A 19,641-nucleotide genomic window follows, 5' to 3' on the forward strand; every position below is an offset into this window, starting at 1 on the left:
CCTCTGCTCAGATGTTCCTGTCTTGGTTCTCTCTACCCCTCATTACCCTTCCTGGGGCCGTCTCTGGGAGCAGACATCCAGTACCTCTTCATTTGATTTAAACACCACATCTACACGTTACACAAGCGAACGCTTTCCGTAACGCAGACCATAAACATTAGGCTGATCACACAGCAGTGTAGGATGTCTGGATATCCTTTAGCAATAGCAATGCCTGGGTTTCCAGGGAGTTTCCACTACACAAGAATTATCTAGAAAACTCTAACGATGGTGGAACTGGAGAATATGTGAGTAGGATTGGACAAATATGGGTTTTTACTGACAAAATAAGAGTTGTGCTAAACTTTTACAATGATGATCTCAGTGGAATGACGACAGTAAGCGAGACTCTATTGGTCACTGCAGCTTCCAGTTTGTGTGATGGGACAAATTAATGCTTAAAATTGATGTGTGAAGCAAAATGACAGCTTTACAAAACGGGGGAATCACATCTTTATAAGTTTAGCCCATGCAATGTTTAGCTAGTTTTCATCTGGAAAAACAGGTTAAGCATCGAATTATCAATGAGTCGCCTTCTTACCCACATGTCAACATTCTGGTTTTATAAAAGTGAAGACTGACTGACCATCCTCTCAGCTGAACCAGGAAACATCTCTGATATCTGCCATGCAGAGAAACAGGACAGACATAAGCTCCCTTTCTAAATATACGATGAGATGGCTCTGTTTTTGTTTTGGTGCTTCTCCCTTTCTTCAGTTGTTTCATGTCTCCTTCTTGTGCTCTGCTGTTCCTCCAGGAAGTCATAGATATATATAAAGGCATGCAAGACGACCAGGCGCTTCGCATGGCAGCTAATTTGGGTTTCAAAGGACCTCTGCAAAGACAGGTAATGAGCCCACCGAAGGCTTGAAAGCTACAATGCCAAGAGGCGGCAGAAGGATTTTGCAATTCATGTGTGCACACAGACGGGACGGGTTTGCATTTGCAAACACGCCGCACTTCTTCTGTTATTAGTTTCCCGTGGGCAGCATGTTGAAGGGTCATTACGGCGGACTCACCTGCCAGGTGTTGGATGATTGTAGCTGGTAGTGAGTCACGACACCGAGATAGATCCAGGGAGCCGACATCGCTGATGACAGAACCAGCCACACAGTGATTTTGGGATCAGTGCATTTAGGGACGTTGCGGTTTCGCTGGAAATCCTCCCCCTGTAGCATCTGGTCTGTGAAACGAAAGGGTTTGTTTTCTTTTCAACCCCAACTTTTAAAATTCACCTTTGACCTTCATCGGCCCGTTAAATGAGGGAAGACGAGCCCAGCCCTCGCAGTCCAAATGAGAACGAGTTGCTTTGAAACTCTGTCTTTTGGCATCAGGTCAGTAATTTGTTTGCTTTTCAATGGCACAAAAAAATATCGGATTAAGCCGACAGCTACAACACACGAAGCACATATAAGTCAGACAAACTAGCACATATAAGTCAGACAAACTAGAGTTTGAATACATGTTTGCTTTTGATTGTGCAATACCCCCGAATGCCCTCCTCTGCCCTCCACTCCTCCGATTATTTGTGATCTTTTCCATTTGCAGGGTGTTGAAAGGGCATTGATTTTGAACAGGCACGAGGGAAAATAGAAAAGGATTGGGTAAATGTCTGCATTGTTAGTTTGCTTTTGCCCCGGCTGCCTCCGAGTCGGCTGCCAGACTCTTTCATTCCGTTAAAATTAAAACACTTCAAAAATAACTTTTCTGCTTCCAATAAGCTATTTGAGGACAGGAGAGATGTTCAGTGCATGCCAGGGCTGTTTTTTTTTTTAAAGACAGGAATAGAAAAAGTCTTCTGCAGTTTGTATAAGGACAAAATTGTGGACTTTAGCTGTGGAATCAGTTTTGCTTTTTATCGCAGTACTGAAGCAGTTAAAGAAGAAAGGCTCAGTCATGTCACATGCATGTTTTCACGTCACAACCACGTTATATGGACTTGAAATGCAGTTGAATAGTGTTTCATTTTAAAGAGGAAGTAAAGTGACACACGGTTCAAGATTTTTGTCACAAATGAAAATGTTATAAGTGTGGTGTACATGTTTTCTTTTCGTTCCGGATGCCCTGAAATTACAATAAAGTGGGACCAGTCACTTTACTGGAAAGTAAGTAAAAAAAGAAAGTAGGAAAGAAAGTAAGCTGGTTAGTAAATTTAATGTTATTTAGTCACAGCAGTTTTGTGAAGTCTCCACAATTTGCTAGAGAGAAAACAAACAGCAGAGATGAAGCTGTGGAGACGTTTCAAGCAGGACTGACTTATAAGAAAAAAGCACTCCACACTTCTCAGATTTTTATTTGCAAACCCCCCCCCCCATAAACCTATGTTTCACTCTGCCCTTTTACAGAATGATACACTTCTATGTATTAGACTGTCACATAAAATCCTTCCAAAAAACAAAAGTTTATGTTTCTATCCAAGTGTAAGGCGAATCAGTTTTTTTTGTTGTTTTTTTTTTACACAAGGCGCAGCTACAGTATGTTACAGCTGCAGAGATGTTGCCATAATCCTATATATGTAAAAAAACAAACAAACAAAAAAAAAACAGTCGAAGTGTGTTGATTTGTGCTCGATTTCTTGCCTAGCTGGTCTTTAAAGATAGAAAACCAATTTTTGTCTGCATGTGCGTCTCGATGCAGAACGGGCTCTAACTAACGGGGCCGACGTCGGGAGCCAATTTGCCCTGTTTTCACGCAGCTTGTGTGCAGAAGCTGAGTGGCCTCGGTGGGGGCTCGGAGTCAAACCATCAGGTAATTACTGTCGTCTGTGGACTTTGCAGGCAGCGGATCAGATTAAGAGGCTCTATGATCTGTTCCTGAAAGTCGACGCCACTCAAGTTGAAGTCAATCCGCTCGGAGAGACTCCCGAAGGACAAGGTACCGTGTTTCGCAGTGGAACGGCTTTTTGCATTTTTTATTTTGTTCATGTTAGTGATTTCCAGAATTGTATTTATTTTAATAAAATCAAGCGAAAGAACGCAGCGAGTTGCAAAGATGCTATCGTCTCAGAGCTGAACGCGTTGCAGGATGTGAAGTGTGCTCTAATTGCAACACACTGACATCAGCCACTTGTCAACATGACTTTATCTGCTTCAAAATACAGATGGCTTCAGGGAGCAGAGCTCTGTATTTTCACACCATGCTGCTGCTTCAGTTCTGATAGCGATTTTTAAGCTCATCCAGAAGTAAGAGGGGAAAAAAAAGCAGCCTCTCATGCTTCCCTGGTGTACCACAGTCTCAATATGATTCAGAAAAACACTCAAACACACACACACACACACACACACACATGCACACACACACACACACACACACACACACACACACACACATACACACACACACAAAGAAATCTATTAATTAGATATGTTTCTGAGAAAAGGGGATCAGGGTAATTCCAGGTCTTCAAAACGCCTGCAGGTACATTTGGATTAGTAACAGACATCAGAAGGGTTCTTTTAAGTTACTATTAGAAATAATTAACATTTTTCTCAGATATATTTTCCTATGTTTCTAAAACCCAAAGCCAGTTTATTATTGTTACATGTGGATGTTCTGGGCCAGACTCCACAAACCCCATTCAGACCTCACTAATTGTCAAGGAGTTTAGTCACTTGAGTGAGTAATAAAGGAGCAGGAATCCTCCAGTCAGAAATCTTCCTTACTCCGTATACACGAAAGGCAGATTAGGACAAATTGAAATTAAAGGTTACAAAACCCCTTCAATAGGCTCTCTGTTTAGCAGCTCGCTTTAGCCTCTCACCGCTTTCATCCACAGAAACAACTATCGATATGATGCACAAAGCATCCGGCAGTACAGAAAAGGAAAACGACTCGATGAGGTTTAGTGTGTTTCAGCTATGAGCTGAACCTCACTGCACTACGCTGCATTCGCTCTAGTCCTGCTCAGTTTGCTTTAATCTAACTGCTAGCTGCTAACGACGCTGAAGTTCGCGAAGTACTCCATTAAATTGGTATTTTGCAATTTTCATCAAATATTGATAGGAAGGAAAACCCAGGCCGTCTTTACGAGCAGCATTAAGGGATAAAGACCTGCAGCTCGGCATGTAGCTTTGTTTCCTGTCCTTTTGTGTTTGGGAACATCTAGACAGAAGGTTATTTTCTGATCAGAGCAGCTTTCAATGGGTTGCTCATACGCTTCATTCTTAGTACATGCACTGCCTTTTAGGGCTCCCATGAGAAGTCCTGACCAGGTTCAAGGCTTATTGTCGCTGTCTCCATTATAACGGCAACTGCATTAAAATATTTATGTGTTGTTTCGATGCTCTTTGATTTTATTTGAATCTTCTCTCTCCCCAGCTCCCGTTAGCTGTCTTGTATTTGGAGGTGTGTGCGCGTATCTTTGGGTTTGTGAGTTCAGGCCTGATTCAGACCTTCTCTTTGTGACTGTCACAGTTAAGGTGTCTGTGAAGCAGCTTTATGGTATTTATGTTGGCATAAGAAAGCTGTGACGGTTTCTGCATCAGTTTAAAATAAACCCTAGACTGTCTGATTCTCCTGTTGTCTGTGAGCTGACCCATAAAGCGTTGATTAAGAACAGACGTCATGGAGTTGTGCCATATTAGGTCCTGAAATTGCTTCTGTTAGAATATTTTTTATCTACTTCTCTGGTGTATTTAAAGATCCAGGTGTGGTACGGTAACATTTTATTGCAACTACCATCCTTAGATTTCCCTTTTATAGCTTGCAAATTTTGACCAAATTTATTGTACATGTTGAAATAATTTACATCATTCGCTCACAGTAAAAATCTACACAATGTGACTCTAGCTCAGGTTAACGGGGTTACATTTCAAGTCCTCATCATTCATCGGACAGACATTTTACCCTGTCACAACAAATCATGTCCGACCTTGCAGCACTGATTTTTGTTAAACTTGTGCTGAACTTGTTTTTTTTTTTTTTTACATTCTTTCAAAGAAAGAAAGGGGAAAAAAAAGGAAAATAAGACCAGTTTTCATTTTCTCTAACACTGAACAGATATAAAGAGATGTGTTCTGTCGAGACATCACAGCAAGATTACTTGCATCTTTAATATCATGCAGGTTAAAATCAGATTTGTGTTCAAGTGTACTTTATTTTAAAAGATATGAATAAGAACAGGATAAAAGGTTTATGCTGAGGTATTTAAATATGTATTTTCTGTGTGCTGTAAAGGCCGATATTTAAGCAACTACGGCTCAGTCTGTGCATGTAACCATTTACCATGTCTTAAAGAAAAGTATATCCATTTTTTTAAAAATGTGAACATATTTAAAAACATAACTGTTAAATTGATTTTATTAATGTGCATTTCAAAACTAAAATATATTGTTTGAAGCAATTTTCCGTGTTGTATTTATCTGTAGCCTACAGTGTAGTTACATAATAAAAAATGTTATAGATTTATTAAAACCTTTAGATTTTGATTACAGGCCTAGATATTTTGTAACTTGTAAAAAATTAAAAGAGCTGTAAAGGAAATATTACTTTTTTTATTTTATGTTAGCTATCCACAAGCTAGCACACTCTTACTACTAGCATATTTGTCTGACAAGGAACAAACTCAAAGTATTTCAATCAGTCCTCTAAAAAAAAAAAAAAATTTTATTTTAACACACAATTTTATATCAGCTGAAAAATTTTATTTTTTCTGGCAAGAAAGTAGAGACGCGTGAAGCAGGGTAGCTAGCAGGCTAGCTTGTCTTGTTTCAAGTTGTCTTGTTTATCTTTACTTAGTTTCTTCATGATTAATGTCCTCAAATTCCCAGTTTTGTATTTCCAGCCATATTGAAAATGATCACAGAGCAATAACACGGTTCCAGGCTGTTTCTCTAAATATTTCAAGATGTTTTTGGTGAAATAAAACTACAAAAAAAATATCTTCAGAATGACCGAAATGGTTTTAGATAGTTTGTAAATAAGGAAAATATAGCGGACCTCTTTTAATTGGGAATAAATACCATTGATTTGGAATATGAGCATCTGCCCGGCTTTAATTATCCAAATAATTATTGAGTCTTCCGTCAAAGTACCTCAGAGCTCCTTTAAGGAATTGAGCTCAATTTTAAATAAATGAATCAAACACAAATTACAAAATGTTTCCATCATTAGCGTGCATCCTGGAACTTCAAGCTGCACAATGCACTCAAAAATAGCGTGCAGGGGAAGAAGCGTTCGAATCAGGAAGTATCATCCATATTCCCGAGGGGCCACTTTTCTGCACGTGTTTTGAAGTTTTCCCACTTCAGCACACACTATTTAACTAAGCTAGTCTGTGTTCTCTAGGTCTTGATGAGATGTGGGAAAATTCTTTGTAACATCTAAACATGTGGCAGCAGGAAATCACCAAAAAATAAGAGAAAGTGGAGGATGAAGAACTTCACAACTATGCAAAGGATAGTATGCACCTAAAAATGTTAAGCTATGATGCTGATTAGCAATTGTTAAGTAACCACGACCGGGGAAGAAGAGGGACAAATTTCTCTCTGCTCATTCATTTAATGTTTTTAAAAATCATAATTGGTTTCCATTTATCTTGTCCAGTTCCTCCAATTCTTTGCCTTTTCTCTTTACCATTTCCCAGCAGTTTGCGTTTTTCTCGCTGACTCCGTCCCTAACTCCGCCTTCATCATCCTTTCTGTTTTTGCCCACCTGTGTCTTCCTAGTGGTCTGCTTCGATGCCAAGATCAACTTTGACGACAACGCCGAGTTCCGTCAGAAAGACGTGTTCGCCATGGATGACATGACGGAGAGCGACGCCATGGAGATGGAGGCGGCCAAGTGGGATCTTAAATACATCGGAATGGACGGAAACATCGCCTGCTTTGGTAGGAGGACGGAGCGCCGTCACAGACCGCATCCACCTTGGACACACAAACACCAACAAGTAAATGAGTCACTGTCAGTAGGTGGACACCTCCTGGCAAATGGCTTTGACCGACTTACAGCAAAAACCGTGTCGGGGGGGAGGGAGGAAACCGCTGTAGCTCTATTCTACGTTACAAACAGCTTTCTGAAGACTCCAGAAATGAACGCTGCCATAACCAATGGATTCTAATTAGCCATAATCCGCCCAGAAAGTCTCCAGTGAGCCAGATTGTTAGCATTCTCATTAAAGGCCTCCTCTCTTGTCATAAATCAAAGCTTTTACAGTGTACAGCAGCACTAACAGGTGCTCTCACTCCTTACCCCGTAGCCTCCTAAACACATTAGATGTGTGTTAACACCCTCGTCACCGCCGCGTTCCCACTCACTCCCCTCCCCCAATTCTGCATCCCCTGCTCCCTCTCTCTTAAAGTAACAACAGCTTTTAAGACCCCGCAGCTTCCTTGAGAGCTCCATAAGGCACCAAAGTGACAGCTGTTAAAGCAAATTTCCCTTTTACTGAGACCTCAGTCAGAGGGGGAGCTTGCCAGGACGCAATTTCAGCTTGTCTAAACCAAATGAGGTAAGACATACTTGTGCCACTGGCCCCTGCACAACCCGGCAGGGTGATGGTACAGACGGCAGGCCGTTACAAAAAAAATAAAAAATACAGCTGAAAAAATACATTCGATTGAAAATATAAACTTTTTTTTTTCACTAAATGTATAAGGCATGAATTTCAAGCTTGATTTCTGTAACAATCCATGTAGATCACACCTGTAAGGAAATCAACACAACTGAGTTTTTAACCTTTGTGTGAAAAAGACACAGAGAAATAAATTACACATGTGCTCTGAAATGTGTTTAATAAATATTATAAGTTAGTTTTTTTTATGACACTTTCCAGATGTCACTTGTCTGACTGATGGAGTCACGTTGCTTAGATGTAATTTTGACCAATTCTTCCCCATAATGTGTCATCTAACTTTAAAGTTTGACACATCGCTCCTTTTCTCAAGTGCCTTCAGTTCTTTGCCTCTGTGTTTGGGATCAAGACAGTCCCATTATTTATTTATTTATTTATTTATTTATTCTTTGAAGAACAATGAACAACGCCATTCCACCATAATCACGATCTGTGCTATGAAATCAAAAACATTCACTGGGCTACTAAATGTTCTTTAGGGAACTTTAAAAAGACTTCAGTGTGAGTTTTCTTCAGTAGTGGAGTCTTGTGCAGTGAGAGTGGAAAAGGCCATGACAAATGAATGTATTACTGTAGTGGTCATTTTTACACATCTTTACAGAGAAATGATGGAGGAAGCACCTGGTTGAAGATGGTTTGTGATGAAATTATGTCCTTTCTATGTTCGGATCACACATATAAATGCCTTCAACTTTAGATTCAGAGTCTCTGTATATGCTGTTGAAAAACAATTAGGACTAAAGTAGTTGATATAATTATTATTTGCACTGACAAATTTCGTGACTTCCCATTTTATTACCCATATCTTAATTTATGGACTAATTTATACTGATTTCAGTGCTTGAGTTGAATTCCAAGTCTAATATTTACAGAGAAAGTTACTGAGGTCTTCAGTACCTGTTTACTTGCTCTGATGTCTTGCTAAGCTATACACATATATTTATTTATTTCTTTTTTCTTTTTTCTTCAGTGAACGGAGCCGGTCTGGCCATGGCAACATGTGACATCATTGACCTCCATGGGGGAAAGCCAGCTAATTTCCTGGACCTCGGGGGCGGCGTCAAAGAGAGGCAGGTGTACGAGGCTTTTAAGCTGCTGACTGCTGACCCAAAGGTAACGACTGGCTGTCAACAAAAGTGGTTGGCTTCTCTTTCTGTCGCACAGCTTAACCACATGGATCAAGCCCATCAGTGAATCCGCTTCCTTGTATCGTCGAAATTCAGCTTGACGACCTGTTACTATTATATAAGTCATGTTTCTTGTCAAAAAGTTTTTGTTTTTTTTTTTGTTTGGCTATCGCCGTGGCGCTCAGACAGTAGCGCTCATTAGTGGGGCTTGGCGTTTGTCCGTGCTTCACAGAGTTAAAACAGGCTTTTGTGTCGTCATATTTCATCATTTTGGTTGCTGAGAGCAGATGAACTCCATTCTCAGCTGCATGTTTGGATGTCAGAGGCTTGTTTCAATAGCCGTCATCATGCGCGTATCAAAAAATAAATTAAAAAAAAGTACAGTCAGTCAGAAGCGCGCTTCTGAGAGTCGAAGTGAGTGACAGCTTGGGCTGTTTTGCAACTCTATGTTCAGAAATCTAATAAGTCCAGTCTAAACAGTGTGAGCCGCGTAACTATCCTGCACGGCTGATTGTGTGTTGACAGTTATCACATCACTAATTCCCTCACTGCTGTCGCCCCCCGTATCCCAGCGCTGATCTGCGGTCGCCTTTTGAGTCGGCGGCCCTTCGACGTGCGGAATACAGATTTAAATGAGCTGGTAATCAGTCCAGCTTTTAAAAACCACCTTCCGGCAACAACAAACACTTCTTTGACTCGACAGCGTTTCGCTCTAATTACGAGCTGCGATGGCTTGTTTGCTGTTGTTTTCACCTCGTGCGCAGGTGTCGAAATGCGGTCTGAGGAACGCTTTACCGTGTTTATCTGCGAAAAAGGCCTTTGAGTTTCTGCCCATGCAGAAGAACAATTTGCAAATGGAGAACTTCACAGGTGTTTCAAAGAATGAAAGCCCAGTTTGGAATGAATTGGATGTCTTTGGATCTCTGAGTACTAAGAAGATGTCCAAAATAATAATAAAAAAAAAAAAAGCAAGTTCAGTCCCAGATGCTGTTCTCGGAACCTCTTAGAAAGACTCAAAATAAACGGGTCGTTTGTTGCATCTCTCATCCTGAAAGTTCAGGAAAAATCCTTCTTTTTAATTCAAATTCATTCCTTTACTTGGGAAGAATAACATGTTATGTTTTTGCTGTCTAATTAGTTGTCTTGTTTGTTCCTATATATGTAAGAACTCATTTAAAGGCTTACCTGCCTTTAAATGGTTGACACTTCTGTCTTTCAGCCTCCACTTGTCAACTTTCCAGTTTTACGAACGCTGTACTGTGGTAAAAATTGGAACGGTAAATTTTTAGAAAGAGTAGAACTAAGATCTTCACATACACTGAATAAAAAGGTTTTTTTCCCCTCGCTGTTTTTTTTTATTTTTTATTTTTTTTTATTTAAGTTTATACTCCATTTCAATCCCAGATTTCTAAGCTAAGTTATAACTCCCAACATTCAGGTGAAATGGAGGTGTATCTTTTAAGGCAGCACTTTAAACATTGATTCTTAAAGGTGACGTATTGATCTATTCCTGCAATTTCGTGCAACATTAAACACTGTGGGAATGCCTGGGAGCCAGCCACCAGTTCTCAGATTGGAGACGTAAATTCCACGATGATCACGTCAAATTCAGTCCAATTCTCTTCATTATTTTCATGTATATTTTGCTAACATTACTAAAAGGATATATTATGAACTCCTAAAAATACAGAAACGGTGCATGTTCTCATAAACACATACTCTGTACTTTCTTATTACTTTAAAGTATAACTTCAACTAAAGCTAGTAGACATTTAACAGTGTAAATTTTTAAAAAAAAAAAAAAAAAAAAACTTTTCTCATCAGCCCTTACTGCCTGTCAAATCACATTTCTGCTCTTTGATCGATTTGCCCTTCTAATCTGAAACCCAATAATGGAGCAACAAGAATATGGTGGTTTGAAAAAGACATGCAATCAACAGGAAAGACAGGGTCTCGCTCGTCACTCCCTCCCCATACAGAGCGGTCGTGATTATTGTAATGAGCTTTTTAAAAATAGGTTGGATATTTGCGGAGAGAAAGTGATAGAAAAAGCGGGAAAAGGGAAGAAACTCCCACATGGACAAGAGGACCTACCCTCCTGTTCCTTCGTCTCATCATGTCCTGGGCCGTCTCCCCAAATGCAGATTGGGAAATAAGCCTGCTGTCTGTCCCTCCTGCTGCTGCGGACGGAAATAGCAGCAAGAAGCTCCTCCCATCCTGGAGGAGAAAAGTCGAACAGGATTGACATTAAAGAGAGTTGGAGGCCCCATTAGCATTTCAACCCGGGTAGCTGGGAAACCTGCTCTGATCTGCACAGGGAATGTTAATCATTTCATAATTTCACCAAGCTGCTCATTTGCATTTATTTTCTGCTTTCTTTCTTTCTTTCTTTCTTACTTTTTGTTTTAGATGATGAATAGATGTTTCAATCGCACCGTGGATTTGGTGAACGCAACAAATAGAGGATTGAAGAGGTCGCTTTATGACAACTGTTTGGTTGTCAGTTTGCCTTAAAATGCTCTCAACTCTTAAACTTTTATGTCAGATTTATTAGAGATTTCACTGTTGAGACGTTTTGTATCTGATATTCGCCGAGTTGTTTTCTGATACTGACTCTCCGCTTCTACATACACACACTTCATCCCATTCTCAAAGATATTTTATTTAGAGAATGATGGACTTTAATACGACATGCTCTTACAAAAGCATCTGCTTTCTGGATCAGCTGCATACGTCTGCAATGGTGTCCTTTAGTGAAGACACTGTTGCAGGGATCAGTTTGACTATTAAAAAAAAACTTTTATAAATGTATGAATAAGTTTCTCAAGATGTTGTTGAAACATTATTCCTTTAACCCTAGATATGGTTTACAGGTGTTGGAAGACCGACTTTGTAGTTGTCTTTATGTGTAGAAGCAGGATGCTGGATTTTTATACATATAGACGACTGGACCAATTCCTTAATTTGAATGGGTGACTCAATTCTTCTAGAAATATATTGTGTGCCACTAACTAATGCTGCATTACATTTCCTCAGTGCTCTCTGCTCATATTTCACTTTGTGCTACTTACCTCACTTACTTCTTGCACCACTTCAAAACACCCAGGGGCCATTTAAGCTTCTCATCAGACTACTAAGCCTTCTACAGCATTCATTAATGTCAGTCATGTGACTAAATCACATGAGCAATAGAGTTCAATCAATTGATAATTTTTCTTCTATGAGAAAATTTACAGAATTGACTTGGTCATAATGATAGTGGAAACCACAAAAAGTACAAAAATAGGATCTGGGGAAATGTCCCGAAACTACTATAACTATTTTATTTCTTTGTTTTTGTCCGATAATGTGACAATTTCGCTGTTACTGGTAATGAAGGTACTTTTGTCCCTACGAGAGCGTCTGCAGGACACCCAGCAGTGAGGTCAACACGGTTAGGAAAGCCCAAACCCGAAAACCGCCTTTAATTAATTTTTAAAGATGCATCCAACTTGATAAATACTGCAAAAATCAAACATTTTCTTCCTACTGACGATAAAGAGGAGTTTGCTTAAGGTCTGGGACGTTAATGTTTACTTCATGTTTTTATTTGATTGGTTGATAATTTTCCTTGTCATCTTTTTCAGTCCATTTCCAGCTAATTGTGATCAAGACTTGTGTACAAAGTTTCCTTAATTAATAAACATCATAACATTTAATGGATTGTGTCTCAGCTGCTCTTTACGCAGTTCTCTCCTGAATCTTGAACTTATATTAGTTTTATTCAGTATATCTCTGATAAATGTATTCTCATTATCTAGTATTTGTCTGTTAATATTTTGGTTAACATCATTGAAGTTTGTTTCTGAAGAAGATAAAGAATTGGGTGCCTCCTGTAAGGATAGCCATTACTGTCTCGCCTATCCTTGTTATCTGTGACGTTTTAGTCGCAGCGAGATTCAAACGATTTATAACCCATTTAAATCCTAGAACCCATATGAACAAGGAACTGGCCTGTAATAAGGTCCAATTGTGGTGACCGTCACAGAAAAGCTGATATTTTGGCATCTGTCGTCTTTGTCAGCCACTGTCTCTCTTGTCACACTTTGTGTTTTTGTGTGTGTGTTTTTTCTGTGTGTGTGTTTTTTTCTCTGTGTGTGTTTTTTCTGTGTGTGTGTGTGCTTCTGCTTCTTTCTGTCTCTCAGATGCTGCTTTGATGTCTCTGGGTCATTGTGCTGAGAGGAGTGGAAGTAATATTAGCGTAACAGAGACGAGGCAGGAGATGACAAAGACTTCTTCTTTTTCTCTCTCGGTTCACCTTCTTCATATCTTCCCTCTAAGCATCTATTACCGTAAAGATTAATTTTTTATATATTTTTTTTTAAAGTAAATGGAATAAGGAAACTGGCGTACTTAATGGAGATACTTTTGTGTCGCGACATGCACACGAAATAAACTCCAAAATGCAATGAAACCGAGGAAAAGGAGAAAATAAAATGACTGGAAGCAAAGTTCTTACTTTTAAATTTGTGAAGTTTCGTGTGGCTCGGTTGTCTCCACCAGACCATTCAGCTTTGTTTGACTTGAGGCCTCCCCCACCCCTCCAGCTCTTTTTATGCGAAGACGTATTTATTTTCCATGCTGAAGTAAATAGCTGCACTTTCCTCATATCCGCGTCTCGAACAGATTGTTGACAGAACAGCTGAATTTATTGGGGTTTTTCTCAGATCACCTGTAGGCACAGAGCAGGAGCAGCAAAGCTACACCAACAGCCAAATGACCTTGTTATTGCCTCGCGCCTGTGCCATGGAGGAAGTGGCAGATGGATTTTTTTTTTGTCCAGCTTGACATTTATGTTGTTCTCGAGGCTTAGGGCTGTTTTTGTTTTTGTTGTAATTTCTGTGGCTACAGAACGTGATGGAATTCCTTTAGAACGCTTTTTACCCCCCATATCAGCCTTTCTGCGATAATGTAATTGATACTTTATTTAAAGTAATGTAAGAATAAACTTCAATTCTCATGTTTTATCGCCACGGCTTTGTAAAATCATGATTGTGAAGCAGAGGGGCTAAACCGCCACGTTCGTTTCTTCCCCTTTAAGCCTGTTTTCTGTTCACGATCATCAAAAACTTAATCGGTTTTTTCTTTTTTTTTTCTGAGGCAGAATCATTTTGCACCAGGAGGGAACTCCTTATAAAGATGTGAAGCCTTTCAGAACGGTTTGTTCTGCAGAGTCTGGCGCACGTTTTTCTTTGTGTGTGTTTGTTGAGGAAGCTCAGCCTCCCGCTGCTGTTCTTCAGCGCGTCCGCAAAAACAAATTTGAGAAAAAGGGTCGATAACGACACCAAGTAGATGCAGACGAATTAAAAGGCAGGTTAAATGTGTTATTTTCTAAGCTGGTAGTGCATTTAAGAACATTAAAACTGGCAAGTTGACCCAGCTTTATTCAATACACAGTTCAGGAGATCAGTGTGAAAATATGTTATTGTTACTGCTGAAGTTTTCATGTTGCTATATAATGAAAGAATGAAAGTATTTCAGCTGCAAAGTTACTTAAACAAATGCAGTTTACTCACATCAAAACAATTTACCTCAGATGTCTCCGTCAGTCTTCGGCAGCACCGCCAAGAATAAGTTGGATGGATGCGACCGCCACTTTGTTTTGCTGTGGCGACTCTCTTCTCTTGTTTTATTTTTGAAAGGTTCTGATACACTCATCATTGGTATGAATCTCATGATGATTTTAATGATGTTTTCCATCCTTCTTTATCCAGGTTGGAATGATTAATACGTTCTAGCACCTTGATATAAACAACTTCCAACGTAGAAGATCCTAAAACTAGTTTTTAAAGCATGACTTGTGTCATTGTTCTCCACTTTGACTCAAACTGTCTCTCTCTCTTTCTCTCAAATGAAACAAAGACTAAGTAGATTATAGACTATAGCGTGAACTTGGAGGATTCTGACGAAGGAAGAAGGGATTTCTATAAAATCACGCTTATTTTTTCCTTCACTCTGTGTGACTTTGAAAGGTGCCTCCCACAGTTCTCTATCCCCTATGGCCCTGAAACAAAATGGCACACAATTTAGCTTCTTTCCATCTCAGTGGCTTTGCCTCTCCTTACCTTGTGGTCCATCTTTAGCCGCTTTCCTCCTCACGGTGACACTCCAGATCCCATCATCCTGTCCACAGGGCCAGACTATTACTGTTTTCCTAAGATTACCTTTCTACAGATTTTTTATTTTTTTATAGATAACATTTGCCACTAGTTATTTAGTTGGACATGACTGCACATTTATACCGAGTGTAGTGTCAAAATGCCCCCATTAGTGCTCTCATCATTCTGTCTCCTGTTCTTTTTTTTTGTGTGTGTGTGTTTTACTTCGTCCATTTCTAACTCCTCCTCTCTGAACTTCTCTCCCTCCTTGTGCCTCTCTTTTTCCACCCCTGGAGCCTTTCATCTTGCTCAGTCCTGTTACGCTGAAAAGCGAGGAGCTACTCTTAGATTCACGGCTGCTAGCCGAATCCTGCAGGAGCTCATCCCGACGCCTCCGACGTCAGATGCCGCATCTGACGTGCTTCGACGTTCCAAGATGTTGCGGGACGGAAGAAGCTCCACTCGGGCTGCGAAATTTGTTCTGAACAACAACAACATTAACGCCGCCTTGTCCTTGAAGAAACTCAGGAGGAAATAAAACAACTATGTGCTAAGAAGCCATTTCCCTGGTGCTTTAAAGCATATTATTCTACTGGAAACCACACGGCCCTCCTACTTTCACCACAAACACATGCAAATAGGTGCAAATACGCGGCTCTTGTCGCCGCCGCTCGTACGCACGTGCAGCCCACCTGGGACCCGCATCAGCTTTTAATCACAAGACTTGCATGTGATGTAAAAGTCCTAAGCTGTTTTATTTTGAAGCCGAGCGAAATCACCTCTCTGTCTGGAGCCGCGGGCCTGTGGGAGATGCTGCTCCCTCGTGTAATAAATACAAGCAGTACAAGCGAGAAAGAGAAGAAAGCAAACTACCCCGATAATGGAGTTCATTCTCGGCGTGCGGAATATAACACGAGTACTAAATAGGGGAGCAGCCTTTCGGGGACGCGTACTTAGTCCGGCCGACACGCTGGGGCTGCCATATTGAGGCCAGGCTACAAGAGAAGTGAACATTGCTTTTGACAAGCAGACAGTTTGTGTGTTCTCGGGGAGCAGTAGCTCTGCTTGATGTATTTCTCTCTCCTTTTTTTTCTTTTTCTTTTCAATTATGTGCCGTGTTGGTCATTGTATTGGTTTGCCATTACGGGAGGAGGGAGGCTGTACGTTATATAATGGTTTTTCTGGCAGATTTGCTTACAGGGCAGTAAAATCTAATAGTGACCGTTATAGGGTTGGCATTGTGCGCATTGTCGTCCACCACTGTTTGCTGTAAGATTAGTGTTGTGTTTTAAGCCAACCCCGTAATAATGCTAACTCTCTGTTAGTCCATGAAACTTTCTCACTCCGAGCGTGATGAAATGCTACAGCTCAGTTTACTCTGTGCACTTTTTAAAAAAATTATTTTTTCCATTTTGGATGCAGAAATTTGTTTGTTTCTTTCTGTAGGTTTCAAGGTTGTACATCCCAGCCTTTGAGACAGGAAGGGTAGAAGTTTATGTCCCAGTTGTGCCGCTTTACCGAAGCGCACGTCTGCTGATTAATGCTTCATGAGTACGGGCGTGATTAGAGCTTTGTTTTGTTTACACACATCAAAAAGTGAAGGGAAGCACTCCTGGTCGTACTTTGCAAAACCGCAATTTTCCTACAAAAACACAATGATCAATAAAGAAGTGTTTAGTTTAGTTCGGTGTATTCACTTCAAAGCATTTCCTTTTATCCTGATTCATAATTATTCGCCTCCATTACAACAGAGAAACGTGGCGGTGGCTCCGGTGCATCTGGAGCTTGTCAGGGTTCACGAGGAAAGAGGAAAAGATTGATATGCACAAATTTAAAGAGGAAATATCTAAACCGTCAGCAGCATTAAATAATTCAGCTCATCTTGGACATACGATCAAAGCTAGTGTAAAATAACTTAAAGAATATCCAGATCTCTGCAGAGAGATATAGTATATGTTGATATAGAGATATGATGTATCAACAGTTTAATTTGATTTTACAGGGAGTAAACTTATTTTCCTCCAACCTCTGATATTTTATGCTTAATCTAGTGTGGAAGTAGCTGTATTTTTGCATAATTTATCAATTTTGAGAAATGGTGTTGAATACACTGGTGGTGAGCTGCAGTAAGGGGAACTGCAGCAGCGTTGTGAGTATGCATCAGCTCTGACTTCAGCACTCTGATAAATACATTGAAAACACAATGAGTCACTTTGTAGAACGGGAATAAATTATGAACTATCGCCTTGTTGGTATAAATATCTTAATGGAGTTATCTTTAGAAATATTTTCTGTCAGAGCCCTTCGTTTTACATTCACGTCAGTGATTTCTGAGCGCGTTTCATCGACAACATAAAGAAAGAATGACGGTCGGTCCGGAGCATGATGATTACTACCTGAGAACTTCCAATGTTCTTCTCGGAAATGCATAATAATAAAAGATTGATGGAGAGCTGCTCTTGCCAATTGCTGGTGATTAATGTTCGGGAATCAAAGCAATAATGTCCAATTTCCACCATTCTGGGAGGGTTCAACTGGAACTTGAAGGGCAAACGGTGTGAGTCCGCTCTCTTTGCCGAAGGTTAATTTAAAGAAGGGATGGAAATGGGTAGAGTTGTAGCCGACCTGTCGGGTTGATTTGCCCTTTTGGGAACTAATGCCATGTCCGTCTTCTTCTCCATTTGATCTGCAGTAGAAGGGCACAGCGTGCTTTTAAATACTTCTGTTTTTTTTTTGTTTTTTTTGCTGCCTCGTCAGTCAACAGAGTTATTACTTAACCATTATGTTTGAATAAAGGGCATAGATTGCTAATGTATTCACTCCACCTCATCACCTTGTCTTGGCATCAATTTGTCCCCATTTGATTTTCACATAACCCTACACACACAAACACACGTGCGTACACACACACACACACACACGTACACTCAGAAATGGAGAGACAAGTCCCATGGTTATGTCTGATTGAGCTTTCCCCTGTCTGCCATTCCTCATTTTCTTGAAATCAATTGAGGATCTCGGATTGGAGCTCAGGCTAATTGAGCAGTGCGCTCCTTGTTCTCTTATTGCTGCCAGGAGCATTTTGTCATCACAGCACAGGGTTCACACTGTGGTGGTCGGGTAGAGGCCAGATGGACGGCACCAATACGGCCTTTAGAAGATGCAGAACGAGGGTATCTGCATGTGGCAGAGCAACTATTTGTCAAAGACTAAACGGACGTAAAACTTAGATGTCTGTCCATCCACACACCTTCCACTGCCATCGATTCTCTTTTATTATCTTTACGTTTTCAAAAGATTATCAAGATTATCAAGATTATCGTTTACTGTGCTGGTTTTGTAAAAGCAAAAAATGAAAACAAAAGTCTTACAGGGTGTTTTGTTTCCCAATGAATCCTCTTCCAGTATTAAATTGACGCCAGTTCTTTATGTTTCAATCACCAAACACTCTGGATCTGGCAGTATTGTCACTGAAACTGCTGCAATCTCAGCACCAGCTGTTTGCTGGACCAGTGGAAAAATGTCTCACCTGGTACAGGGTACCATTGGAAAATGAGGTTACACAGAGATGAGCTGCTTTGGTTTGCAAAGTGGCGTTTTCACACCCGATAGTAGGGTAGACTTGTTTAGATTAGGCAACGAAATTGCAGTATTTGTTACAGTTTCAGCTGGTGCGGATCGCTTTCACACTGCTTCTGTATTGGATGCTGAGCTCAACTTCCTCCCTCATGAAACAAAAAGAAGAGTCGTCAGATTTTAGCGGTTGTAGGATTTCTCGTTTGTCTTTGGCAAAAGATCACACACCATTTTCCCATTGGCACTCAACTCGCATGTTTATTTTGTTTGTATTTACCCAGAATGCCCTGCACTATAATGCACTTCCTGCTTTTGGAGTGGTCTTCGGTCTGCTTGGCATTCAAACCACACCAAAGTTCATTTCAGCCTAACCAATAACTAGGCTGAAGTTATTGGTTAGGCCAATAACAATGGTCCAACGCAGGGGTGTCCAAAGTCGGTCCTAGAGGGTCGGCATCCTGCAGGTTTTAGTTCTCTCCCTGGTTTTACACACCTGCATCAAATGATGGCTCATTAGAAGCCTAAGGAGAACATTGAGATGCTGAGGAGGTTGTTACTACCACCAAGGAGAAAACTAAAACATGCAGGATGCCGTTGGAGTTCGATTGCACACTCACACCTCCCCATATGAATTTCTAGGCAAACAAACTAGAGCTCAAACTAGGCTGGTGTGAAGGCACCCTAATATACGACTAGGAAGGAAGCATAGCATCTGTTTACTGATACCAAGTAGAATAATTGGTGTGGTTAAACTTTTTCCCTTTGCTAAAAGGCAGGTTTAGTAAGAGAGACATTTTGAGTTTTAAAGATTCCTTTATAGAACCAGTTAGAAACTGGCCCAGTTCTTGTACTGAAACTGGTTTGGAGGAAAACCCCCCAGCTGTATTGTTTCATATGTCTTCTTGTCTGAAGACAAGATGTGAGGCCACTCAGCGACTCGAGTGATGAGGCCATTTGTGCTCCCTGAGCCGTGCACTGACACAACAAAACGCAGCCCTTTTTCTTTGCTACTTGGCTGCTAATGGGCTTGATGGTCTTCTAAATTTGTTTTTTTTAATGATTGCATCACAGTTTAATTGCTTTCTAATGTTGTTGTAAATTAATTAGCTCCATAAAAGTTAAAGGGCTGTTGGCAGCGTACCAAAGCCTTACCCGTTTGGCGATACTTGCTCAAAGTGCGCCTTGCGTCATT

The 19,641-nt window shown here is 40.4% G+C and overlaps 1 protein-coding gene across 1 annotated transcript in view; it reads left to right on the top strand.

The window, feature by feature from the left end:
- suclg2 (succinate-CoA ligase GDP-forming subunit beta) overlaps positions 1 to 19,641 on the top strand; it is a 117,410-nt gene that overhangs the window by 64,417 nt on the left and 33,352 nt on the right. The window contains exons 6-9 of the mRNA XM_015048393.1: positions 797 to 886; positions 2,817 to 2,913; positions 6,705 to 6,866; positions 8,580 to 8,722. Coding sequence (XP_014903879.1) covers positions 797 to 886; positions 2,817 to 2,913; positions 6,705 to 6,866; positions 8,580 to 8,722 — 492 coding nt within the window. The remainder of the gene's footprint in view (positions 1 to 796; positions 887 to 2,816; positions 2,914 to 6,704; positions 6,867 to 8,579; positions 8,723 to 19,641) is intronic.

This window comes from Poecilia latipinna, unplaced genomic scaffold (genome assembly GCF_001443285.1).
Source record: "Poecilia latipinna isolate Pla-1442-1.1 unplaced genomic scaffold, P_latipinna-1.0 Scaffold880, whole genome shotgun sequence".
Lineage (NCBI taxonomy): Eukaryota > Metazoa > Chordata > Actinopteri > Cyprinodontiformes > Poeciliidae > Poecilia > Poecilia latipinna.